At 37.6% G+C, this 27,019-nt stretch overlaps 7 protein-coding genes across 7 annotated transcripts; 2 read left to right on the forward strand and 5 right to left on the reverse strand.

Annotated features, from left to right (window-relative positions):
* Positions 1-1,158: 1,158 nt before the first annotated feature.
* GCK72_001398 (uncharacterized protein) lies at positions 1,159-1,414 on the reverse strand (the record flags this gene model as incomplete). Its single annotated transcript, XM_003105119.1, has 2 exons — positions 1,159-1,283; positions 1,327-1,414. The coding sequence occupies 2 exons, from the start codon at positions 1,412-1,414 to the stop codon at positions 1,159-1,161; spliced, it is 213 nt and encodes a 70-aa protein (XP_003105167.1).
* A 495-nt stretch (positions 1,415-1,909) lies between these two features.
* GCK72_001399 (uncharacterized protein) lies at positions 1,910-3,574 on the reverse strand (the record flags this gene model as incomplete). The annotated part of the gene is made up of 8 exons (XM_053722948.1): positions 1,910-1,973; positions 2,058-2,197; positions 2,244-2,489; positions 2,537-2,648; positions 2,737-2,822; positions 2,884-3,418; positions 3,461-3,517; positions 3,570-3,574. 8 exons carry the CDS (start codon positions 3,572-3,574, stop codon positions 1,910-1,912), a joined length of 1,245 nt encoding a protein of 414 aa, XP_053591593.1.
* An 844-nt stretch (positions 3,575-4,418) lies between these two features.
* GCK72_001400 (uncharacterized protein) lies at positions 4,419-7,341 on the reverse strand (the record flags this gene model as incomplete). Its single annotated transcript, XM_053722949.1, has 11 exons — positions 4,419-4,580; positions 4,642-4,848; positions 5,092-5,220; positions 5,277-5,562; positions 5,613-5,715; positions 5,771-5,882; positions 5,926-6,093; positions 6,143-6,376; positions 6,425-6,694; positions 6,846-7,232; positions 7,285-7,341. 11 exons carry the CDS (start codon positions 7,339-7,341, stop codon positions 4,419-4,421), a joined length of 2,115 nt encoding a protein of 704 aa, XP_053591594.1.
* Positions 7,342-8,757: 1,416 nt separating this feature from the next.
* On the forward strand, positions 8,758-10,964 carry GCK72_001401 (uncharacterized protein; the record flags this gene model as incomplete). Its single annotated transcript, XM_003105102.2, has 4 exons — positions 8,758-8,832; positions 8,951-9,295; positions 9,371-10,024; positions 10,110-10,964. 4 exons carry the CDS (start codon positions 8,758-8,760, stop codon positions 10,962-10,964), a joined length of 1,929 nt encoding a protein of 642 aa, XP_003105150.1.
* Positions 10,965-11,969: 1,005 nt separating this feature from the next.
* GCK72_001402 (uncharacterized protein) lies at positions 11,970-14,596 on the reverse strand (the record flags this gene model as incomplete). The annotated part of the gene is made up of 8 exons (XM_053722950.1): positions 11,970-12,041; positions 12,130-12,262; positions 12,320-12,513; positions 12,559-12,648; positions 12,768-12,933; positions 13,680-14,189; positions 14,238-14,493; positions 14,557-14,596. 8 exons carry the CDS (start codon positions 14,594-14,596, stop codon positions 11,970-11,972), a joined length of 1,461 nt encoding a protein of 486 aa, XP_053591595.1.
* Positions 14,597-16,875: 2,279 nt separating this feature from the next.
* Positions 16,876-18,695, forward strand: GCK72_001403 (uncharacterized protein; the record flags this gene model as incomplete). The annotated part of the gene is made up of 6 exons (XM_003104992.2): positions 16,876-16,996; positions 17,042-17,111; positions 17,216-17,297; positions 17,758-18,051; positions 18,098-18,267; positions 18,320-18,695. The coding sequence occupies 6 exons, from the start codon at positions 16,876-16,878 to the stop codon at positions 18,693-18,695; spliced, it is 1,113 nt and encodes a 370-aa protein (XP_003105040.1).
* Positions 18,696-19,507: 812 nt separating this feature from the next.
* Positions 19,508-21,466, reverse strand: GCK72_001404 (uncharacterized protein; the record flags this gene model as incomplete). Its single annotated transcript, XM_053722951.1, has 7 exons — positions 19,508-19,630; positions 19,689-20,532; positions 20,614-20,735; positions 20,783-20,920; positions 21,047-21,114; positions 21,161-21,254; positions 21,353-21,466. 7 exons carry the CDS (start codon positions 21,464-21,466, stop codon positions 19,508-19,510), a joined length of 1,503 nt encoding a protein of 500 aa, XP_053591596.1.
* Between the last annotated feature and the right edge of the window lie 5,553 nt (positions 21,467-27,019).

A 27,019-nucleotide genomic window follows, 5' to 3' on the forward strand; every position in this document is an offset into this window, starting at 1 on the left:
CTTTCTCCACAGCATCAGCGAAGTACTCTTCCTCCTTTTCCACGTCGACGAATGCAACTTCAACGACGATATGCTTTCGCCACAACTCTAGCAAAATCTAGATCCTTCTAAACATCTACAAATGAAGAGACGAGAATCTAAAAGTGTATTGGTGGCTTGAATGACTTTGAATCAAAACAAAAGAAATCTGCGTTCGGGAAAAATATTCAAAATCTATCCTACTGAAAACAACGTGAATTTAACTTTTTCGTGCATTTAGATATAAAAAAAAGATGATTGAGTTCACTATCAGTTCTGAAATGTTAAAAGAAATCTGCGTTCGGGGGGAATCGAACCCCCGTCGAATGCTTGGAAGGCATCCATGCTGACCATTACACCACGAACGCGATATTTCATGAAATAAAAGAGATGAAAAAGAAGAATTCTCAAGAAGCAGATATGTACAGAAGCTATCGGAGATACGATATTAGAAAAGCCACTTGACGGAGATAGAGAATCTGTACGTCTCTATCTATTGGAATCCCTTATTTCAAACGCAGTGTAAATCCGATTGATTCTGACCATATCCGAATTGTATTTCTTCTTTTTCATCTATTTTATTACATGAAATATCGCGTTCGTGGTGTAATGGTCAGCATGGATGCCTTCCAAGCATTCGACGGGGGTTCGATTCTTTTATTTTCTCAACTTTGAAATAAAACTCTCTACGTTCTCGATCCTCTTTACTTACCACTGGCCAATCAAAGTTATTGCTAAATAAACAATAAACAGTATATCTCACAGTAGGAAGCTTACCTCATTTCTTCAATTAACTTCAATTAAATCAGAGAAGAATTCCGATTTAAATTTCTATTAATTTCGAACCGATAATGTTTTTACGCTTTTTGATTTTCTTATCGACACAAAATACATTTTTTGATTAGAAAATGATGAGAGAAAAAAAGTAATTTGTAGTGGTTTCCGTAATCTTGTTCTATTATATTTTTCAGAAATTGCCATTCGGGTGCTCACACTTATTCAATTAGTTGATAATTATTTCTGTTCCAGTTTCACAGATCAGTATAGAAAAAATGCAGACCTAAATAACTTCATTTTACAATAAAATATATGAGAGGATTAGAAAAAGAAAATGAAAGATCAGGGGAAGTGAGAAAATTATTAGTGGGTTGACCAGTGACATCCTGGAATCTGTACCCGAAACTGTGGACGTTGAGGTGACGTGTTAGTAGTAGAACCTGAGGATTGCGGCGGTGGAGATGGTGGAAGTTGGAGACGGCCAGGAGCTGAAAAAGGAAGAACTATCAAGATTCTGTTGATTGAACTCACATTGTGGTGGGACGGAGTTCTGGACGGATGAGTCGACGTCTTCTGGTGCTGGAGGAGTAACGGTGATTTTTGGCCAACAACATCCCATTCTGACAAAATTTAAATGAGTTAGTCTCACTTTTAATATGATTTATGAAGTAACTAAAAAATTAGAATAAAAACAGGATTCAACAGTTGTAAAACACATCAAATTGATATTTCAGTGGCATTCGGAGAAGACGAAAGATGAAGAACAGTGCAAACTTATTCACAGTGATGTGCCCGCCAAAATAAAATTTATTCAGAGGGTAGATCAAATTTTATATGAAAAGAGAAACATTTTGAATTGAACAGTAAACTCAAACATTTTTTTATCTCTCTAAATTCAATGTTGTGGAAACTTGTATCTCAAAAATAGTGAACTGATTTTATTTTCATTTGTTTCTAGATCCTTTTTTGGTGAGCCCATCAATATGTTCAAACTGAATCATGACTGATGAATTTCTTTTAATGGAAACAGTCTTATTATTGGAAGAATTATTAGAAAAAATAATCTGATGAAGACACGAACATTGAAACATTTATTTTGAAATTAATGAAAAAATCACAGTTGATCAAGAGCCTTCTTCAAATCGCCAATAATGTCTTCCACGTTTTCGATTCCGACACTGGAAAAAAGTATGTTTGAAATGGAAGATTGTAAGAATATAGATACTTGATCTCCTCTGGGTGAAAAAAAAAGAAATTGTTACCTGAATCTCAAAAGTCCAGGGGCAACGGTTGGTCCATCAGCATCTCGAAGTAGTTGTTTTCCATGAGACATTGATAATGGATGCTCAATTAGAGACTCAGTTCCACCGAGGCTTACAGCGTGGATAATTAGTTTGAGGTTCTGAAAGTGTATCCATCTGTCTATCTGTCTATCCAGATGTCCATACCTCCACAAGATTGATTGCATTTTCAGAAGTTCCAACATCGAATGCAATCATTCCTGAGAATTGTTTCATAACTTGTTTCGCATATTTATGTTGTGGATGAGATGGTAATCCTGGATAATAGACATGATCTACTTTCGGATGACTCTCCAAATATTCCGCTGTTTTTTGAGCATTTTCCGAGATTCGATCGACTCGGAGAGCCAATGTTTTAAGACCACGTGTCAAGAGAGCTGCATCGTAAGGAGACTGAAATGAAATGAACGATTTACTATGTCAGTCTTGGGTTCACTCACCAATGAGCTTCCAGTTGTCAGTTGTTGAAGTTTCAACTTTTTCCAGTCCTCGTAGTGGGCAACAGTAACGACTCCAGCAATAACATCCGTGTGTCCTCCGATATATTTTGAGCTGGAAGTTTGTTGATGAAAACTTACTAGTTGGAAAACTATTTGAATAAAAACAGTTCCAGTTCAAGAAGACTGGAAAATATACTTACCAACTATGAAGACTAATATCTGCTCCCAATTTCAGAGGTTGGATGTTGTAAGGAGAAGAAAATGTGGCATCGATGCAGGTGCGGATCTGAAAAAGCAAATATTTATCGAGTCTATAATTGAACAAAGAATCAATTGGGTTGCCTTACATTATGCTTCTTAGCAACTTCCAATGTTCCCAAGACATCTGGAACAGCCATTGTTGGATTGGCAATCGTCTCAAAGTAGATCAATTTGGTATTCGGACGAATTGCTTTCTCCACAGCATCAGCGAAGTCTTCCTCCTTTTCCACGTCAACGAATGTCACTTCAACTCCAAATCTTTTCAAAGTTTCGTTTATAAAAGAAGATGTTCCACTATAGATTGGACTCATTGAAATCAGATGAGATCCAGAATTCAAGAATTCCAAAAATACAGCACTAATCGCGGCAAGACCCGAATTGTAAAGGAGTGATCCCGCACCTCCCTCGATTTCATTAATTACAACTTCAACATTTTCAGTTGTCGGGTTTCCACATCTACGATAGACAAAGTTCGAACCATGATTTGGTTCATTGAATTGATTGACAGTCTTGAACCGATAAGTAGAAGAATGATAAATTGGGACAACTACTGGATCTGCATTGGATAGAGGTTTGGCATGGGAAGCTGAGATTTTGGTGTCCAGATGAAGAGAAGAGAATCTGGAGATGGATTTGATATTTTTAATGTTATGAATTCCATACCTTTCTCCAAGACGTTCCTTCGCCTCATTATTGCCAACTGGCCAATCGAAATTGTCACTAAAAAGAGATGTGATTCCCACAAAACGCTTCGAATCAATTGACCACTCACCTCATTTTCTGCGGAATACCCACTCGAAATGATTGGAAATGGACGGTCGTTTTTGTTATCAGACAACTATATAACTGCTGATGCAAAGATTGTAATCGTTTAATAAGATCATAAACTGATATTTCTCTTATCTTTGTTACTAGCCCATGTGTGGACTAATGACCAATTATATTCGGACACAAACATCGCAAATTGTTCTTTGTCAGTTTGATCGAAACGAGAAGATTCGAGAAGAAAAATACAAAAAGAAATCTGCGTTCGGGGGAATCGAACCCCCGTCGAATGCTTGGAAGGCATCCATGCTGACCATTACACCACGAACGCGATATTTCATGAAATAAAAGAGATGAAAAAGAAGAAATACAATTCGGATATGGTTAGAATCAATCGGATTTACACTGCGTTTGAAATGAGGGATTCCAATAGATAGAGACGTACAGATTCTCTATCTCCGTCAAGTGGCTTTTCTAATATCGTATCTCCGATAGCTTCTGTACATATCTGCTTCTTGAGAATTCTTCTTTTTCATCTCTTTTATTTCATGAAATATCGCGTTCGTGGTGTAATGGTCAGCATGGATGCCTTCCAAGCATTCGACGGGGGTTCGATTCCCCCCGAACGCAGATTTCTTTTGTTTTGGTGCATTTAGATTTTCCATACTCCACATCGGTTTGAAAATATCAGCCCTCCATATTTTTGAACTGAACTTTGGAAGCTGAACTAAGAAATTCTCAAGTTTTATTTTAAAAAAACGAAGGAAGACAACAATCTACAACTAATTCCAGTAATAATTTGGATAATCTTGAATTAACAAATACAGAAAAAAGTTTACAGAAAAAGAAAATAAGGTTAAAGTTCTTCTTTCTCTTCATTTGATTCTGAAAGTTTAGATCGTTTCGTTCGGTTGTCATTTCTAATAATATTCGAAATCTCCTCATCCAAATCCTTCCATTCTCCTATAATCCGTTGTGCCGAGTTCAGCTTTGGTTCTTTTGTCAGAGGATTGTTGCACTGAAGTTTCGAACAATAAAAACGTGGCTCTTCGAATTTTAAGCTTGGTGAAAAATCTTACCAAATCGATAGTTTTAGCCGTTTTCTTACTGTTATCATCACACCATGTCTCACACCATAACCAGTCCTGAGGAAGTGATTTAATTGGAACTTCATGGATCATATTATTCGGAAGATCTTGATCCAAGTTCGAAAGGCTGTTCGGATCAGCTGATAGGGAATCATAGCGACCACGAAGACGATCACCGGCGGAGAATTCACGGAAAGCCTAAAAAGTTTACTTCATAGTAAATACAAAATGAAGTTACCTTCAAATCAACGACATAAAGTGCACTGATATGATATCTCCTTCCCATCAAATGATTATTCCAATATCCGGTTTTCCAAAAGCGAAATCCTTCCATTTCTTTCCGGCTCTCACAGAATGGTACATATCTGAAAATGAACGGTTCGAAGGACTGCGAACACAGTAATCGGAAAAAAAAGAAACTCGGATTTTTGTACAGTTTACTTGCCCATATGGTGATCCATTCAGATTGAAATCCATCAACTCTTGTAAATCTGCTCGAACAACTTGATCTGCGTCAACGAAAATTATTTTTTCGACGTTCAGTGGGAAGAGGACATCGAGAAATAGGATCTGCGAAATGAAAACTAGATTCTGATGAAAACAGGAAAGTGTCTGGGCATTTTTACCTTATAACCCCACATAACTCTCTGTTTTTCTGTCTGTTGATGTAACCATTTCGGCCATTTGTACTCCACCAATTCATATTCAAAACCATAGAAATCAGCCAATAGAGGGATGGATTTTTTGAATTTCGGAGATAAATAATTCTTGAGAAACCAGAATTTGACTTTCTGTGTTTTCGTATTTTTCATTACTGAGACGATCATAATTCTCATGAATCTTTCGTATAGATGTCCGGATGCGAGAGAGAAGACATTTATTGTATCAGATGGTGCTGGGGTCGAGAAGAAACTGCAGATAAAGAGTAGATTAGGAAGGAGTAAATACTTTATATCATATACCTCTTTGCACTGTTCATTAATTTTTCAATTTTTGATGGTTCTGGTGTTTTCTTCGATTCAACCTCATCGACTACAAGCTGTATCCATTTCCCAGTGAATGAATCTGAATAAAGTTAGTTTTGAAAACATAACTTTTGCCTTTCGGTTCTACGACGTACCTACAACAACTTTAATATCCTTTTCCACTTGCTTGGAATCAACTTTCAAAAATGTATATTTCTCAGATGAGCTCCCTTCTCGAAGATGCAGATTCCATACTCCCGGTTCCGCCTAAATGCAAAGTTTCTAGTTCATCCGAGTTCTCAAAATATACCTTCAATTGGTAATATCCTAAATTTAACATGACGAGTGTATCGTATGTCGTATCTCCTGATTGTAACTCAATTTCCAAACCATCTGATGCTTCTCCTGATGACTTTCGAGATTGTCCTTCAACAAGAATATGTTCCAGACTGTATACAGATTCAACGTCTTCGGAAGTCTGCATAAAAATATAATCAGAAAAAAACAGAAGCAGTTTCAATCCTCACCGAGTCTAACAAAATATTATCTAGGTCATATTCAGCTTCTTTCAATTCAATCATCCAGCCGTCATTTGTCTCAATTGACATCGTCAATAATTGTTTTTGAGGAAGATTCGAAAATACTGCGAAATGGTTTTCAACAGCCCCAAAATCATTAAATTCTAGCTCTTCTTTAGCCACAAAACGATAAAATCGTTTGATTGGGTTTTCCAGAATTTCCGCCGCAGGATTGAATATTATCTGGAATGATGCTTGATCCAGAGTGAACTTAATTTCAACTTTTCGTACCTCAACTTTGGCGTTCAGTACTTTGCTCATTAGCTTCACAATAGAAATGATTTGTTGAGCCTCTCTGGATACTGGATTCGATATCCATGTGATCGTGACTGATGGAAGTGATGCATTTTCCGGTGGGAACGTAATTATATTTTCAGAATTCTTGAACTCATCAAAACTGATTATTGATACATCTTTCCGGTACATTCTAGCCATTGCTGAATAAAACTTGATGTCGACGTCATCCACAGAATATTGTTTTTTGAAAAATTCAGACGTTCTCTAAATAAGAATTCAATTATTCGAATGCACCAAAACGACCAACGCGAGAACAGCATTTCACCTAGATATATTATGAATTAAATATTTTCAAAAAAATTTTATTCTTCTGAGGAAAAGCCTCCGCTTATGCTTCCTATTTTGAAATGCTTACCCCAGCTCCCTTCTCATTCCACAATTCCTTCAAATAGTCGAAATCTTCCACTTTCAAATACTCCCTTTCATCGGAAAATGGTCCAATAATTAGTCCATTCGACACAATCACCGTTTCTCCCGGATTGATTCCATTTGCAATTAAGAACTTTGAAGAAACTGTCGTTTTGATACAGTTATCCGTAGATTCCAGAGTTTCTATCAGATTTTCCAAGTCTCCATATTCAAAACTGCAAGATTCCGATTCCGAATTGCGAGAACTTGATTTTGGGTTAGAAATAATTGCGATTCTGTTTTCACTTTTTCTTGCGACTGATTTGAGAGTATTGGCAGCGAAAAACCGATTGATGGGATTTTGGAAATCGGCAATAATCCACGTGGACACATTCTGAAATAGAATTAATGTTTGATGAAACGATGAGATATGAAAAAAAGCCTACACTGCTTTTCAATGAAGATAATGAACTTTTCGGGAAGTAATCAACACTCGTGATCATATCGGAAAATGCTCTGAAAAATGAAGCTGCTTTCAAAAACGCATAGGGGATCTAGAGAACTCTTTTCGGGTGAGAGAACCTACTTTTCGTTGAGTTTCAAAAACCTCCGGTCATTGAAAGCTATTACAATTCTGAAATTTGAACATCGGAGAATGTTAACTAATTTTTTTCAATTTTACTTTTGATTAATTCTTGCAACAATGTCCGGATTGGTTTCTTTCGCCAGCCACCATTCATCAATTTTCACATTATCATTAATCATTCCATGATAGATCATCATTTGAAGACGGATTGTTTGTTTTTGAACATTTTCTTGGAGAAGCACATCGAAGTTTTCAGGAGATGACTGTAATGATTGAGGAATTAATCACAACTGGTCACAGCAACTCTACCACGTCCAATAGATATCCGTTGAGAAGAGCGTGAGGAACTTTTGATAAGCCAAAGTTCTCCAGGAATTGGGATCCTTTCTGAAAATATTTCCAAGAAAATAGATTCGACTGAATTATAGATTTTTCAAATCCGAAAAGTTAAAAAGAAATCTGCGTTCGGGGGGAATCGAACCCCCGTCGAATGCTTGGAAGGCATCCATGCTGACCATTACACCACGAACGCGATATTTCATGTAATAAAAGAGATGAAAAAGAAGAAATACAATTCGGATATGGTCAGAATCAATCGGATTTACACTGCGTTTGAAATGAGGGATTCCAATAGATAGAGACGTACAGATTCTCTATCTCCGTCAAGTGGCTTTTCTAATATCGTATCTCCGATAGCTTCTGTACATATCTGCTTCTTGAGAATTCTTCTTTTTCATCTCTTTTATTTCATGAAATATCGCGTTCGTGGTGTAATGGTCAGCATGGATGCCTTCCAAGCATTCGACGGGGGTTCGATTCCCCCCGAACGCAGATTTCTTTTTAACTTTTCAGATCTGAAAAACCTATATCAACATTAATTCATAGCCATGTCGTAAATTTCGTCGACCCTCAGATCTATATTCCCATTGAGTGTTTTTTGATTCGAAATGGTTCATAGCTCAATGTCCAGAAAGTGGCATCAGCAGGGAAAACAACGAAAATTCGGTCCATTCTAGAATTTTCTTTTCCCTTTGCACGTCGTAAACATCTTTGATGCACTCTCTATTTTTACCAACAACAACGCCCCACCCAGCCACCAGAACGTTCTGGCAAGCAGAGAAATAGGAGAAATAGCACATGCCTCCCGCAGAAACGCAGACATTTAGGGGAGCCCGATCCCCCTCGAAAAATGCTTCTAGATGTTTGTAGAAGGATCTAGAAGGCGTTGGTTGAGGCGTATAAAAGGTTGGGAATCAGACGAAGATGTAAATTTCAGAAGAACTTTGTTCTACGCTACAGCTAACGACTACTAACTACAAAAATTGCACAAACAATGTCTTTTTGCAAAGCTATCGGAATCGACCTTGGAACCACGTATTCGTGTGTTGGAATATATCAAAATGGAAAGGTTAGTCTATTTTAAAAAATTCAGATTTTATGGTTGAACAGTTGAATATAAAAGTTAAAAACCAAATTTTTCTTACTTCAAAAATCTTCACTGATCAAAATGAATTCTAAGTTTACAGGTCGAAATTCTTGCCAACTCAGAAGGTAACAAGACCACACCTTCCTACGTGGCATTCACAGATACCGAGAGACTTGTTGGTGATGCCGCCAAAGATCAAGCCGCTCGTAATCCAGAAAACACAGTCTTCGATGCAAAGCGTCTTATTGGAAGACGCTTTGACGAGGAAACTGTTCAATCGGATATCAAGCATTGGCCATTTGCCGTCAAAGCGAAACAAGGAAAACCAGTTGTTGAAGTTGAGGTCAAAGGAGAGAAAAGAGAGTTCAACGCAGAAGAAATCTCAGCAATGGTGCTCCAGAAAATGAAGGAAACCGCGGAGACATATTTAGGACATACTGTTAAGGTAGGTGCATAAATATGGACACTGTTTCAGGAGATAATCGATTAAAGTAGAACCAGCTTACTTACTGATTTCCAGGATGCTGTGATTACTGTACCTGCCTACTTCAATGACAGTCAGCGTCAAGCTACCAAAGATGCTGCAACCATTGCTGGTCTCAATGCTATTCGTATCATCAATGAACCAACTGCAGCTGCTCTCGCTTACGGATTGGACAAGGGAATCAATGAGGAGAAAAACGTTTTGATCTTCGATTTGGGAGGTGGTACATTCGATGTATCAATTCTATCGATCGCTGAAGGATCCATTTTCGAAGTGAGATCTACCGCCGGAGATACTCATCTCGGAGGTGAAGATTTCGACTCCAGAATGCTCCAACATTTTATGAATGAGTTCAAACGGAAAACCGGAAAAGACATTTCTCCGAATCCACGTGCTATTCGCCGCCTTCGAACAGCTTGTGAACGTGCCAAGAGAACATTGTCCAGCTCTACCGAGGCTACTGTAGAAGTGGATTCCTTGTTTGATGGAACTGACTTCTATTCCAAAATCACACGTGCTCGATTCGAAGAACTTTGTGCTGATTTGTTCCGAAAGACATTGGAGCCCGTTGAAAAGGCATTGAGAGATGCAAAGATAGATAAGGGACACATTGATGAAGTTGTGTTGGTCGGAGGTTCCACGAGAGTTCCGAAGATTCAGAAATTGCTTAAGGATTTTTTCAATGGAAAGGTAAGGATTGCAACATTAGGCTAGGCGGATGATATATATTTCAATTTATGAATGTGACTTTCAAAAATACTTTACAGTGTTTTAGGAACTCAACTGCTCCATCAATCCAGACGAAGCCGTCGCTTTCGGCGCAGCTGTTCAAGCTGCAATTCTCTCCGGAGTGAAGGATGAAACAATCAAAGACGTTTTACTTGTTGATGTAGCCCCATTGAGTCTTGGAATTGAGACTGCCGGAGGAGTGATGACAAATCTCATCGACCGTAACACTCGCATTCCAGCTAAAGCATCGAAGACCTTCACTACCTATGCTGATAATCAACCGGGTGTTTCTATTCAAGTCTACGAAGGAGAGCGTGCCATGACTCGGGATAATCACCGACTGGGAACGTTTGAATTGACTGGAATACCACCAGCACCACGTGGAGTCCCACAAATCGATGTCACATTTGATATTGACGCAAACGGAATCTTGAATGTGTCGGCTGAGGATAAATCCACTGGAAAGTCTAACCGTATCACAATCCGCAATGAGAAGGGAAGATTGTCTCAAATTGAAATCGATAGAATGGTCAATGAAGCGAAACAATTCGAGAGAGAAGATGCAGAACAACGTGACAAAGTCTCTGCTAGAAATCAGCTCGAAGGTTATGCATTCCAAGTGAAACAAGCACTCGAGGAGCACGGAGACAAATTGTCATCTGAAGACAGAAGTCGTGCAAAGGAAGCTGTTGAGGATACACTTCGTTGGATGGAAGCAAACACGTTGGCTGAGAAGGATGAGATTGAATCCAAGGATAGAGAGTTGAAAGCTGTTTGCCAGGCTATTCTGACCAAGTTGCATCAGTCAGGTGGTCAACAGACAGGATGTGGTAATCCAGGTTCTGGTGGATTCAACCCTAGCAATTATCCTCAGGGACCTACTGTGGAGGAAGTTGATTAAACTTGCTTTTTTCTCTGAAAAATTGTACTTTTGTATATACTTTGTCTTGCTTGATTGCAGATTCGATCTATTTTATCCCTGTAAAATTTGTCGCTTGTAATTTTTTATTCAATAAATGAAAATAGTCAGACTTGTCAAAAATCGGGCCGGCCCGGATTCAAAAATGGGTACCCATTTTTACCAATTTTTTTTTTGAAATTTTTCGAAAAAAAGAGTAAAAATGCTTAAATTATCATACATATTCACATTTTGATTCAATTTTAAATGTTTACTCCGAGCCGGGCCGAGATTTTTCCTGATTTTGGCCCGGCCCGGCCCGGCCCGTGACAAGTCTGAAAATAGTTAATTTTTTGTCAAAACTTCAAAGCTTCTACGAGCACACCTCGTTTCTTATGATTGGTGCCAAAAAAGACCTTAAAACCATTTCCGAAATTCAACTGAAAACTATTCAACTCCACTGGAATAATTCTGATAAGAACACGATAACAAAATAATGATAATGATAACAATTTCTTCTGAGACGATATACAAATTTTCTTTCATACCCTTCTGTCAACGAAAGTAACGTGGCCACCTTGCATTTAGAAGTGGAAAAATTGAATTTTTAACAACTCACAAAACTGGTAGCTCGTTAGTGTGTTATTTTTTTGTTCAGTGGAGGGGGGCAAACACTAAGAAATACGTGCAATAACTTCCGATCTATTACATTTCACTCTATGACGCTGCGCTCCTCTCTCGAAGTCTCAAAACTTTGGGCCTACGAATAGATCTAATTTCCGAGAACGTCAATCTATTGCTGAACATTTTCTTGGTGGAACTGAGACACTGATTGAACACCCATTGCCAGTATCTCATAGAAAGCAGATGATTGGGACGGTGAAAGAAGGACCGATTGTGGCACCAGGGTTGTTGAGATTCAGGTCATATAAGGGTAAAAAAGATGATTAACAGGCAGCTATGTATCAAAATACAGTGGAACCATTAACAGAGAAATCACTGAATCAACTAAAGATACTGTCTGTTTTCAGCACGGGGACCGAGAACGTCGCTGACTTGATTGCCGTTTTGAAACAAGCACTGAATCAACTATAATTATATTTTCGAAAAATCCCTAGTTTTTAGAGTCAAGTTTTTTGTTGATTTTAATTGTTTTTAAAAAAACTACCTTCAATGTCTTAATGAGAGTATCCTTTGAGCTCCAAATTTTGCTTTTCCTCGGAGAAATCGGTTTTGAATCCACAGCTTCTTCAATAGTCATTCCATGAGCTCTCTCATTAAAAAATGGGACTACTCCAATTCTGAAACATAGTTGAATGGGGCACCCCTGCTTCTGATCTAGATTTTGCAGCTTATACCTGATATAAACTTTTGACTTCAAATATTGTTCCACTAGATCCATAAGCTTGTCATCAGAATTAAATGGATCCAAAAAGAAAATCAAATTGAAAATGTTTCTGGAAATCGGACGAATTTGATCAGGTGGGAATGGTTGAAGAAGAAGATGAATTGATCTGTATGGACCTCCTTTGGATTCAACGTTGTTTAGAAACTGAATAATTTTTATTTCACGTTTGCAATCCGATATCGAACTTACAATTGGTTCAGCAGTTCTGTAGTCAAATGCTTTCGTAGATAAGTCGACTGGAGTAAAATCGAGTAGAGTGAGCAATTTGGAATGGTCAACCTGAGAGAAAATAGTGAAAATTATTCAAAAAATAATTTTACCTGATTTCCTTCTTCGTCTTTCAGTTTGAATCCAATATCTACCAGATCTTCAACTACTTTTTTCTCATGCTTCATTACCTCAGCGAGTGAAAACAAATCAATTCGTTCATCTCTTGCTGTGATAATCCGTCCATTTATTGTCAGTACATTCAAACCGTTTCCGATACCAGACGATTGGAGCAATTCTTGTGATTTCTTGATAGATTTCAGAAGAGTTTCGTTCAGAGTTCGATGCGAGATTGTTCTAGAACCATAAAAAACTAGCAATAAATCATTATTAAATTTCAGGAAAATTCGATCGAACGAAAAACAATTGAAAAACTTTTCTGAAAATATTCACAATCTATCCTACTGAAAACAAAATCAATTCATTCCCTTCGTGTTTTTAGATTTTAAAAAAGATGATTGAGTTCATTTCCGAAAAGTTAAAAAGAAATCTGCGTTCGGGGGGAATCGAACCCCCGTCGAATGCTTGGAAGGCATCCATGCTGACCATTACACCACGAACGCGATATTTCATGAAATAAAAGAGATGAAAAAGAAGAAATACAATTCGGATATGGTCAGAATCAATCGGATTTACACTGCGTTTGAAATGAGGGATTCCAATAGATAGAGACGTACAGATTCTCTATCCCTGTCAAGTGGCTTTTCTAATATCGTATCTCCGATGGCTTCTGTACATATCTGCTTCATGAGAATTCTTCTTTTTCATCTCTTTTATTTCATGAAATATCGCGTTCGTGGTGTAATGGTCAGCATGGATGCCTTCCAAGCATTCGACGGGGGTTCGATTCCCCCCGAACGCAGATTTCTTTTAACATTTCGGAACTGAACTCAATCATCTTTTGCATATCTAAAAACACGAAAAGATTGAATTGACTTTGTTTTCAGTAGGATAGATTGTGAATATTTTCACAAAAGTAATCTTTCGTATGCATAAGTCTTTAAGGTTTTAGAGCTGTATTGCCCTATTCACATAATATTTACCTCGCGTGACTTGGAAAGTCCTGCAGTAACTTCTCGATTCCTTCCAAATCCGATCCATTTTCTAGTATTTTTTCGCATGTTTTATATCCCAAATCTGTCAATTGCCACTTTTTTAATGGCACAATCTCTCCCACTTTCTCCAAATTATCGATCAAGGAATCCAGTTCTTTTTGTTGGTTTGGATGTTTTTGTTTGAGAATTTTGAAGTTTAATCCATGCAAATTTTCCGGTAGATCTTCAACTTTCGATGTGTCCACTGCCTTATATTCTGTATTTTTGATAGCTAATTCCACTCCATACCCAGAAAGAGAAACGGGAGATCTGCTAGAAACTTCTGTGGCAGAAAAATCAGAGAATCGAACGGCAAAACGAAGACTTTCTTCAGTTTCTACTAGTTTTTTGGCTCCAGTAATCAGATTGTTCAGTTCTCGAGATCCAAGTTTTCCATATATAAATATTGTGCGATTGGCCGTCGAGTTTATGGGATAAATGTGGTCGAATTGAAACACTCTGAAATGGTAAGTTTGAGTTTAAAAAAAAACCCTGATGAAAACAAACCCTTCACTACTTCTATTCCCATCATAATTATTCATATTCAATTGACTCAAATGGCATCCTTTTTGACTTCCAAACACGAAAAATGCCGTCAGTGAACATTTTTCCGGTTTAAATTTAAGAGAAAGTTGTCTGTGTATTTCAACTCTTGGTGAAAATATTCTTGTACTGACGGAAAATCGGAGAAGGTTCATTTCTGAAGAGCTTAGAAGACGAGAAGCAATGGAGATTCCGAGATTGTACTGTTCGAGATCAGACTCTGAAAATAGAACGGAATTGAATTTTAAAATAACCATTTTAGATTTCTTTTTGTCTGACTTACTTGTACTGATTTCCTTGTCATCGAGATATATTGAATCCATGAATTTCCAGAACAGAGAGTCATTCTGTTCTGAAAGGTATTCGCTAAAAAATATTTATTGTGCGTCTTCATTATGTTTTTTTTTCAAGCTATTACCTGATTTCGACCAGGATTGATGTTTTTTTCCATTTGGAATGTATTCTCGTTTTCACCAACTTTTCCGAACTGCCGAATGTTGGAAAAATCAGGATACATAATAAGATAATACTATGTAAACGCATTCTGAAATTTGTTGTTACAATATTAAATAAGAGAAATAAAGTTATTTTAAACAAATTGTCTTTACAGCGAACAGCTCCATCGCCACGTTTTTTTCTGTTGGACTACGGTACATCAATTTTCTGCATTGTGGTGTCGCGTACAATGCGTTAGAGTTGACGCGCAAGCCCAGGGTCCGCTAGCAGAGAGACCGTACAAATCGGGAAGAATCATAGTTGTCAAGGCCCGGCCCGGGCCGGGCCGGGCCGGGCCTTGTTGGCAAAATCAGGGCCCGGCCCGAAGGCCCGGGCAAATTGGCGCGAAAGTCAAATTTTCAAATTTTTTCAAATTTTTCAAATTTTTTTGAATTTTTTCGCGAAAAAGTCACATTTTCGACTATCAGTCAGAATTAGAAGAAATTCTGAAAAATAGTCAAAAATGGTCACATTTCCGATGAAAAATTGAAAAAAATTCGAAAAAAAATTGGAAAAAAAGGGTCGTTTTTTGAAGCCGGGCCTTCGGGCCGGGCCGAGCCTTGAAAATTTTCTACCGGCCCGGCCCGGCCCGGCCCGGGCCTTCGGGCCTTGCCGGGCCGGCCCGGGCCTTGACAACTATGGGAAGAATGCTCAATTGGGAAGAAACGGATCGGGAAGAAACAAATCGGGAAGAAGCAAATCGGGAAGTGACGAATCGGGAAGAACGCTTTTTCGCAAGTTTCAGTGTCGGAAATGAAAGAAAAGTTAATAGTTTTCTGTTTAGTGTAGTTATTTTGCTTATTAATGGTGTGTTTTCATGTTTTTGTGTTGATTTTACGGAAATTCGTTTTGCGAAAATTTTTCGAAACTACGGTATATCGAGCGAAATTCAAAATTGTCATCAAAACAGGTAAAGACACTATTAAAAGTGGCAATAATTACACAATACACCTTCAAATGACAGTTTCTTTCATTTCCGACACTGAAACTTGCGAAAAAGCGTTCTTCCCGATTCGTTTCTTCCCGATCCGTTTCTTCCCGATTGAGCATTCTTCCCGATTTGTACGGTCTCCTAGCAGAGTCAGTTGACCTATCAAATGTTCAGCTTTACTCATTTTTCAGTTTATTTTACATTTGTTATTGGTTCTCTGTCTTGTCTTCTTTGTGTCGTTCCTTTTTTTCCTTCTATTGTCTAATTCTGACTCCTCAAACGTTGTCTCGTTCTATTTCTTTTCCTCCCCTACATGTGAATTCCTTGTGAAATAGGAGAAGAACACACAAAACCTCCCGAAAAAACTCATTATGGCTGTTCTTTGGATTGTTAGACCATTTTATTCGTCTGAGATGACCGTTATCATTCAGTTCTTCAACATTTTTATGATTATCTGTGTGTTACGTATTAGCAATAGTGTCTTTAAAATAATGATGAAACTTCTATTTTTGCGAATAGAAAGACTATTTGGAAAATAGCCATTTCTTTTTTATTGAGTTCTTCTGGAAGCATGCTAAAATTCGTAAAACTCGCAATCAATTCTAAATTTTTCGATGTTCCCACAATGACTTCATTTTTGCATTTGATCTATTCTATCAAAGATTTCTTGATCGTCCAGATACCTCCTCTCACCATCTAATCTTTTGACTGGTATCATCTTGCATCATTTTTGTTCCCCCTAATTCATAATATTCATTACAACACAAAGACAACTTGTCTTGTTTCAAGATACAATCTTGAAGATGTCTACGTGACTATTCTAACAATCGTTTTTTCTCCCCAAAAACGCGTATGATAATATCTGCCCTCTTCTCTCTGCAACTCCTCCCACTTTTTTCTTGTCGACCACCATCTTGTTCATTTTTATCGTTGTCATGCATGGTCAGTACGGTTGTACCTTGTCTTCTCTTCCTTTCTTATCGATATTTTATTTATGTTTCTCCTTTTTCTTTCGTGCACCTCTGTTAGGCTTTTTATAATACTAAATCGAGATTCTGAATCAAAATCTGAAATAGTTTTGTTGGTAACTTTTCAAATAAATACGCTGTCTATTTTAAAATTATTGTTCTTTATCCTTTTACTTTTCAGTTGAATCACTCCTACTAACTCCAAAAAATGGCTCTCGAGGGACGGAAGATCAATTTTGCCGCTGGACCGGCGAAGCTTCCCGAAGAAGTTCTATTAAAAATGCAAGAGGAGCAACTGAATTTCAATAATCTCGGTGTCAGTGTCATTGGTACGTTTTCTACAAAACGGTCCGATTTACACTATTTTTTTTCAGAAATGTCGCATAGATCGAAGGAATTCGGAGTTTTACTGAACGAGACAATCAGTTTGATCCGAGAACTCATGTAAGTGCCGTTTCTAATGTTCTATCGAAGCGGAGTTATTAATTCCCTGACGAATCAAACTGACATCATTTAATATTTTAACATGATCTATATCGAATTTGCAGGAACGTGCCCGACAACTTCGAAATTCTCTTCATGCAAGGCGGTGGAACCGGCCAATTTGCCGCTATTCCACTCAATCTTAAGGTTCGTTTACGCAGTGTGATCTATGTCATTCTATGACATGAAACATGTTTTTGATAAGAAAAGAAATAAGAAAATTCTAATTTTTCACTGAGAATTGCCACAGTTTGTGAAAGAACTTTGGAAAAGAAAGAAAAAAAGCTCTGGTTTGTTTTCGCGGAGAAGCAGCATACGTATCCGTTTGAATGCTTTTCCAGAGAATCAGTTGTGATCTCAGACAGTCGACCACGTGTTTTTTATAGTTCAAACCTCAAAAGTCATTCCTTTTACTCGTTCATCACATGGAAAAAGTCACACAAAAAACTGATACACATTCGCTGAATTAAACATTTCGAAATTTTAGATCTTTTCTTCCTTTGGTTTTAGACTTTAAAAAAGAAAACTTGAGGTACTACATCATTTTTACGCTCTATTAATAGAAATTTGTGCATCTCACTGCAATTTTGACAATTCAATTTTACAGGGCAGCCACGACCACGCTGATTACATTGTAACTGGAGCCTGGTCCTCAAAAGCAGCTGATGAAGCTCAAAAGTATATTAAAGTGAAGAAAGTCTTCCAACCATCAAAGCCATATGTGACAGTACCAGATCAAGAGAAATGGGTACATGATGAGAAAGCTGCATATTTGTATTACTGTGCAAACGAGACTGTACACGGAATCGAATTCACACCGACTGCACCAGAATCTCATAATGTTCCACTTGTTGCTGATGTCTCATCGAACTTCATGGCTCGTCCATTCGATTTTAAGGATGTGAGAACAAACATTATTGAAACAATCATAATATCTTATTTTTCAGCACGGCGTTGTATTCGGTGGAGCTCAAAAGAATCTTGGTGCTGCTGGTCTCACAATTGTGATTGTTCGAAAAGACTTGATCGGAAAAGAACAAGGAATCACTCCATCGGTGTTCAGTTATAAAGAAATGATTGCTAACAACAGCTTGTATAATACACCGCCTACTGGAGGGTAAGAAAAGTTTATATTTCAAAATGGGATATAGATAAATTGTGATTTCCAGAATCTACACTACTAATCTTGTCTTGAAATGGATTAAAGCTAAAGGAGGACTTCAAGCAATTTACGAATTGAATCTCAAAAAATCTGGATTGATCTATGGAATCATTGACAATTCCAATGGATTCTATCATTGTGCAGTTGATAAGAGATACCGTAGTATCATGAATGTGTGCTTCCGAATCGGTGGACCATCTGGAAATGATGAATTGGAGGAGAAATTCTTGAAAGGAGCCATTGAAAGAAACATGATCAGTTTGAAAGGACATCGATCAGTCGGTGGAATTCGTGCTTCACTTTATAATGCCATCACATTAGAAGAGACTCAAGTTCTTGCCACGTGGATGAATGAATTCGAGAAACAACACAACACTAATTAATTAATTTTTATGCCCTTCGACAAGTTCTCAGAGATAACATTACTACTCCAACATTACTTTTCTAATTTCTCTTTAGGTTTCTCTGAAAGTCATCTAATTAAAAATTCCTGTTTGTGATATTTTCTCTTTGTCTGTAATACCTGATTTTTTAGGTTTCATCTGTACTATTTTCATGTTTTAATGTGCCTTCTGTGATACACTTGATGTGTTTGCCTTTTTCCCAATTGAATAAAAAAATTTCATCAAAAATTTCTAAAAAAGTGCCAGTACTCCTAGCATCAGTAGAAAATTCAAATGAAACTGCGACTAGTGCGTTTTAACAATATCATTGTTTTCCTGATTTGAAATCTTCGATCTGTTCCCGATGTCGAGACTTATCCGAAAACTGGGTTGTCTCTATATGAGTCAATAAAAACTTCGAAGACAAAACGTATTTTATACACAAATTTTGATGCATTTTCTAGGGATTCAGTGAAATTAAGAGAAACGGGGGATGGGGGTAATATACAAAAAATCACAAAGAAACACTACGTTTCGGAAAATAAATAACTTAAAATAGAATTGATCCATTGTGGATTCGTCTTTCTGGGGTTAGAATTGGGTTAGTAGGTGAAGGGGTGCTGTAAATCAAAGTTATGCCTAAAAAGAGAGAATTTTCAGTTAAAAAATAATCTGGGGATCCCGTATCAAAATCTATTGGAAACAATGGGTGGGTGCAGCAGTTTCAAGAGGAAATGGTTGGGGACTAAAGCTCGTTGGAAGAAGGGTATGAAAGTGACAAAAATACAACAAAAAAGAGCAAAGTGGAGAAATTAGTTTGATGAAGAGGAAGAAGAAGAAAGTGCAGCAAGTTTTTCTTCTTTGAGACGAGTAGCGACGGCAGCGACAAGAGCTGCTCCACGTCCTGATCCATCTTCCGACAGCATCAGTTTGTACTGAATAACAGACAAATTAGAGAGAACGCTCCAAGATATGAATCAATTCAACTCTTACCTCAATATCACCAACAATCAATTCTGCAATTTTAGCATCCAAGAGGGTGGGGTATGTTGGATGGAATCGATATACAGATCCATCAACTCCAACTGTCACATGCTTCTTATTTATCCGATTGAGGAGCATGGCGATTCCGGCGGCAGTGAGATGAGCAGCACGTGTTGAGATCAGACTGCAGACATATGCCACGTTGGCACAATCATTTGCAGTGATCATTTCAACACCAATATCTTCGAGAATTTGGTATGTCTTCTGGAAGGTACGATCGTCATCTTCCAAGAGATCACTGTCGATTTCAGAGACGAATTTCGTTGGGAAACAATGAGGAATTGAGATAGCATCAGAGTGTCCTCCGAAAAGAAGTCCTTGTTTAGCAAGATCTTCGAGAACAACCCGAGCACATTCTCCCATATACATTCCAGAAATCATTTTTTCGTAAAGATGCTGTCCTGGATTGATACTCTCTCTATCCACAGCATCATCCCATTTTGTTCTCAAGAAATCCATCGTTCCATCGTCTCCGAATGCGCCCCATTCTGTGTTGATAATCATCTCTTCTGGAGTCACACCATGCTCATCGACGTATCCAGCCAACTTTGGAATTCTGTCGAGACGTTCCATATAGCATGCATTGGTTCCAGTTCCGACAATAACTCCAATTTGACAAGTATTCTCTTGGAATGCACATGCCATAAGAGTTCCAACTGTATCATTGAGAAGGGCGACAACGTCAATGTCAATATCCTTGCGTCTATGACAAGCATCACGGAGCATCGTGACGACATCAGCTCCTTCAACACCAGACGCTTTGAATCCCTTAGTCCAGGTAACCAGTTTCCCTCTGAAAATAAAAAAAGTTTTGAGAAAATCAGGAATTAAAGAAAAATCGTATTCCTATCGATTTCCTATTCAATCCACTTACTTGGTCAAACCATCCTGTTCACATGGGAACGAGAAAGTGAATCCGAGTGGGAGCTTCGGAGCATCCTTCAAGTTGTTCTCCTCCATGAATTTAGCCATACAATCGGCAATATGATCGAAGAGCTAAACATTTGGAATGAGTACCGATTTTCTAAACTTGGATTACTTACCGCTTCACCGGTACCTCTCATGATACTTTCTGGAACACGGAAGATTTTTCCAGTCATTTTTGTTTCCTTTCCCTCCAGTTTAATGTGAAGAACGCGAAAATTTGTACCGCCAAGATCCAGTGCTAGAAAATCGCCTTTCTGCAATATAAGAATTTAGATTAGAATTAGGAAAAAGGAAAACAGTTTGAAGACTCAAGTTTTTAATTAAAAAAACAGTTTACGGAAGGCCTTTTTGTCTTTAGCCTCCACTAATTCAGTACTAACCTCAGTTCCATTGGGAACAGCATCGACGTATGTCGGCAACATTTTGACGGCCACATTTTTCTTGGAAGCTGAAACTAGAGATTTATTTTTAAAATTTGCAGATGCTTTTCTTACCAGAAAGTCCTTGCTCCATACTCTTCTCCATCAACGTCATAATCCGGCGGAGCTGTTGATCGCTGAGAACTAGCCGTTCACATGATTCTTGGATCTGGAAAACAAAATAATGAAGAAATGATTAAGAAAGCATATCAGTGTTGTTGAATCAATTTTCAGAGCTCTATATTAATATTTTCCCTTTTAATTTACCAAGTCTCTGGGTCTGGAAACAACAAGTGGTGGTGGTCTCTGCTTTTTGATGCGCGCATCAGTGGCGATTCCGTTTTGAGTGTCGATTAGTGGGTGGCACACGATAGATGACATATTTTTAGGCTAAAATACATAAAGGTAAGAACAGATTAAACATGTTATTTATGAAGAGAGATCGTGAGAGCGGAATGAAGAAAATGGAAAGAGAATGGTTGAACATAAAGCTTTGGAACTATATTTATGTAATGAGAATGGAGGAGTAACTAGTTTTTATTGTTATTTTTCGGTTATTACAAAAATGCCTCAAAATGTGTCAAAGCCGTCAGGAAGTGATTGATTGCAAGAGAACAAAGAAAATAAAAAAAACCAGCTACCGTACCTATTTTTCTTCGCTGTAAGACTCATGGCTTGCCTGCGGAAACGTTCCTTTAAATGAAAACTATTTTCTCCGCCTCTCCGGAATTCTTTGCACCGATGTTAAGCTTTGAACGTGATCAAGTACAAATAATTTCTCAGATGCAATGAATTTAAAAAACTCAAATATTTGCACATGTTCGTTTGCAAATGTTATAAAACAGAGAATAGGTATCAGTATCAGTAGCAAAGTATTATGAATTCATTTTTATCTGTGCATGGGAAGACCGCGCCGCACTCGCGCGGCGGCCACGCCCATTTCTTGCGGCAGTGTTCAAAAATGGAACGCAGCGTTAAAATGGGAGTGGGCGTGGCCGCCGCGCGAGTGCGGCGCGGTCTTCCCATGCACAGATAAAATTGAATTCATAATACAGTCAATTCGTCGGGAAGAAGAGAATAGAGAGAATCAAGATGTCGTCTACTGATAAGAATGAATGAATGAATACAAAGAAATAACGAAGGCGGCGAGCCCTTTTATACAGGAGAAATTGATGTACCGGCCGTTTTTTATTGAATTTTTATTTTCTAGGTGGTCTGATTTATAGGAAGTATTCTAAAAATGCAGAGAAAAAAAGAAGAGAACATCAATGAATAACTATCAAAGCAAGAGGAAAAGTGGGCGGAGCCAGAAGCAGAGGGAAGGAGGAGGAGGCGACATCAAAGAATCGAGAGATCATCAGCACACGTGGCGAAGGAAACAGGAAAAGCAAGAAAAAATAGAGAGAGGAGAAAATATATGTAGATCAAAATTAAATTCTGCAGGTTTGACTCACCAAACTCCTGATTTCTGCAATTTTACAGTTTCCTCTCATCCTTTTCCCTAGTTTCTATCAAGAAGTCACGTTTTAAAAATTGAATTTTCTTAATATATTGTTTTTCAATTTCAAATATTGAGGTTTTCTAATCTAGGATGAAAAGTTATGAAACAGCGGAAAAAAATCATCTAGAATTAATGAAAGCTGTTAGTTTCGGTCAAAAATATCCGGGAAGTGTGAAGTATGCGAACATGGATACGTGAAAGATAATTTACTGAAATTACTGATAAAAGAGCATTATAATTGACACTGTCTCCCGTTTTTCAACGAAAACGGACCCTAGCATGCCTGAAAATACTTAAAAATTGACCAAATTAACAGTCACATGTAGCATCGAAAAAAACTTAAAACTGTGCCCTTTCTCAATTAATTCCGCTTTAAAAATCATCGTCTCCCCTCCCAAAATTTCCTCCAAATCTATACACATTTATGATGATTGTGTGTTCTTATCACGTCATCATATCTCTCTTCAGAAGAGAATTCAGACGACGAGACACTGGAAAACGTGACACTTCATATTGGGGAAAACGCGACTGTATATTATGAGAAAGTGACGTTATCTTATATTGTGTAGTGTACATTGTTCGATGACTAGCCAGTTGAAGACACTGACTAAGACACCGATTCCCTCGAAGAAAGAGGCCAAAACAAGCATAATTGGCTGAAGAAGAGGAAGATAAAATGACTGCATTCCTAGGAACATATGAGAGAGAAAAAACAAAGAACAAAGTATATTTTATTTAATCAGAAGCTTTTTTCCATTTGGATCTCATCAAAAATCAAATATTGACAGTTGAAAAACCACGAATCTATCATCGAAGAAAATGGGTAAACCGAAACAAAGAACCCATTTCTCTAGGAGCAAAAATCATTGGAGAGCACAAAATGAGAGGGCAAAATGTTTATGGTTTTTCGATTGGACACACTCTGATTCTGCAACCGAATGGTGCCAGGTGGAGGAGATGAGAGTAATCCGATACGGAGCACAGTTTGAGTGGGAAAGCATCATAGAAACAAGAGAGTTGGAACAAAAACCAGCTTCCGGAGTGAATTTGGAGAAGATGCCACGTGGCAACTTTCAGTGGGTATCCGGATATCCAGACAAACAGACAGATCTACAGTAATCGCTCCAATACGGACTGCCCACGATTGCAATCCTTGTCTTACTGTCTTTGAATATCATCATAAAGTCAGAATATCAAAGATCAAGATCCTGATCAGTGTTGTTGGGAATTCCGACTTCCGACTTCCGACTTCCGACTTCCGGGCGTTTTTTCACTTCCGACTTCCGACTTCCGACTTCCGGATAAGAAATTTCACTTCCGACTTCCGACTTCCGACTTCCTGATAAGAAAAATCACTTCCAACGTCCGACTTCCGACTTCCGGATAAGAAAATTTTCACTTCCCAACATCTCTGATCCTGATGGAAACATCAATCAGTGAGAGATAAAGTTGGCATTTTGCCAGTTTCCATTGTCTTGTCATCTCTGAAAAAGAAGACAAAGGAGCATTTTCTCTTTCTTTTTGTCTAGTTGACATACATCAGACATCTCTGATAAGAAAAAGAATTCATTCAGTCTTTGTTATCTTCTCTTATCATCCGAAGGGGATTCCCCAGAATGGTCAGTTCTTTCTGTATACATATTCTGATAACTCTTTTTTATTTCCTGAATCGAATAGAGCATGATAACAAACTTCGTTGACAAAGAAGAGCCAGAATATGGTCTGATTCTTGAGCATTTCTGAAAACAAAAGACACAGAGAGAGTCTTGTTTTCGAATTCCTTTTCTAAAATCATACCATACAGAATTTGCTCATCGAGATAAAAGAATCGTTCGAGATTTTTCAGACTTTTTGCAGACTCTGCAAACCGAATCGACACAATAAACACTCACAGAACAATCATAAAAAGTGTCGGATTGCAGTGTTATAAACAACATTTTCCTTTTTTCGAAAAAAAATAGCGAAAAGAGAAAAAAGACGAAAATAGTTTGAGGTTGACGAGAGTGGGTACTGTACCCGAGTGGGACATCTGGACCAAACTGAGACTGGAGAGAAATTTTTGATTCTTCTGATCCCAAGAATGTCCGAAATAACACAAAAAACATAAACTGGAAGTAGGATCCATTCATTGAGTTTTAATACCCTTCTGAAGATGTGTTCAGATACTGTAGTTTGTGGGAATGACTATGACTAGATATTCGAAGTGTTCTTTAGTAAAAAAACCATCAAATTAAAAATGATGGAGGGCAATGGGTGTTTTGTGGTGATCGAATGAAAGTTGACTACAAAATATTTTGTGTACTCAAACGGAGAGAAGAAGACAGTTTCTCACAATTGTTGTGAATCGTTATGATTTAAAATACAAAAAACACAAATTTCATGAATTTCTGATTATAAATCGACGGTCATATTTGTGCGGTAGAAGTCAGAAATGCGAAAATTTGTGTTCTGACTTTCTTCTTAAAATTAGAGAAAGTGCTCCATGTGAGTTCCGTCCGCGGTTTTCAATGAATTTACTGCATTTTCCAGGAAATTTTGGGATTTCTGCAGCTACAGTATTCGGAAGAGAAGTCAAAACACTCAAAACAGAGAGAAATGGCACAGAATTCCATAAAATATAAAAACCAGTCCAAGAAGTTGAAGGGTTAGTTATACGAAAAAATGACTTCAATTTCAAACAAAATTTGAAAAGAAACTAGCAGACTTGTCACAAATCGGGCGAGCCGGAGCTGAATTTTCTCTCGGTCCGTCCGGATTCAAAAACGGATACCTAAAAAATCTTTAAAAATTGTTTGAAATTTCAGAGTAAATGTTCTCAAATTACCATACATATTCAGGTTTTGATTGAATTCTAAACTTTTAGTTGAAAACTAAACTTTTTCCGAAAAATCCACTAAAAATACGAAAAAGAAAAACATATAAAAATAGAGTGCTCTTTGATTCGTTCTATTTTTATCTTATCAAAAATCGTACAAATTGGAAAAAAAGGAGATTTTAAAAGAACGCGATGTCTACAAGTGCAATATGAATGGGAAATGGAGGATAAGATAAATGGAAGACATCTGTTCGGGGAAATGATTAAACGGTATGAAAGAATATAATTATAGAAGGAACTTTTGAAGTAGCTTTATCAGTTACTCAGTAGCAAATTGGTACAGTTGAGATTGGTTAGAACGGAAGGAAGTTGACATTTTCATGGTTGGCCCATAATCCAAGGGTACATCGAAAAAGGGTACATCGTGATCATAGGGTACATTTAATCGAAGGGTACAGTGAATCTTAGGGTACATCGAGGACCTATGAACATGGGGTACATCCATAGGGTTATCATAGGGTACATCGAGTCAAAATTTTCATGAAATTTCAGAAGTCTCACAGTTTTCATCAAATTTTGAAAAAAAAAACTTTAAATACTTAGTTCGAGGAACATATTACTGATCTTTTGAGAAGGGTGATATACATATAAATTACTCTAATAACCATTTGCAAGATGATCATGTTGGAGTTTCTATAATTGATTCGAGCATTGTCTTCATTGCTAAATCTTATTATGCCATCCCTCTGAGAACAGCAGTAATATGTTCCTCGAACTAAGTGTGTAAAGTTTTTTTTCAAAATTTGATGAAAACTCTGAGACTTCTGAAATTTCATGAAAATTCTGACTCGATGTACCCTATGATAACCCTATGGATGTACCCCATGTTCATAGGTCCTAGATGTACCCTAAGATTCACTGTACCCTTCGATTAAATGTACCTTATGATCAAATTTTTCATAGATGTACCCTTTATCGATGTACCCTTGGATTATGGGCCTTCATGGTTAGTTCCGGCCGACCATTTCTCTGTTTTTGTTCTTTTATGCCTTTCAACAGAATCATAATTGCAAATTAGTCAACAAATAGATAGTTACTAGCAATATTCTTATGAATCATGGAGGTCAGATTATATGGGTAAGTCATTTCAAACGACAAGAACAAATAACAGGATCTTTCCTATCTCTTCCTTTGAGTTCTTTTTCATTTTAAAGGCAAAATGGTTGTCTTATTTATTTGTTTTTTCTTTCTTTCCTCAAAAGACATGATGGAATACAGTTGGAAAAAAGACAAAAAATGATGTCAGAAAACAACGTGGCGCCCAGGAGGACAATCCATTTTCAAACAAAAGAATAAGTTGTGTTTGACATAATATTGTTTGCTTTCGACAGGCAAAAAAGATGCGCCTACGCTTTGCAGAAGTTCACGAACAAAGTCAGAACTACTTTCAAAACAATTTTCATCATGCCAGATACTCGAATTCAGGGAATCTCAGAAAAGAGAGTCATCTTGACAGTAAAATGGACAGTAAACTTAATACTGTGCCATGGTAATTCTGATTGTCGCACCCAGTAGTTTTTTTAATGAATCATGCAGATTAAAAGTAGAGCTCCATTTT

This window comes from Caenorhabditis remanei, chromosome I, assembly GCF_010183535.1.
Source record: "Caenorhabditis remanei strain PX506 chromosome I, whole genome shotgun sequence".
In the NCBI taxonomy this organism is placed as follows: domain Eukaryota; kingdom Metazoa; phylum Nematoda; class Chromadorea; order Rhabditida; family Rhabditidae; genus Caenorhabditis; species Caenorhabditis remanei.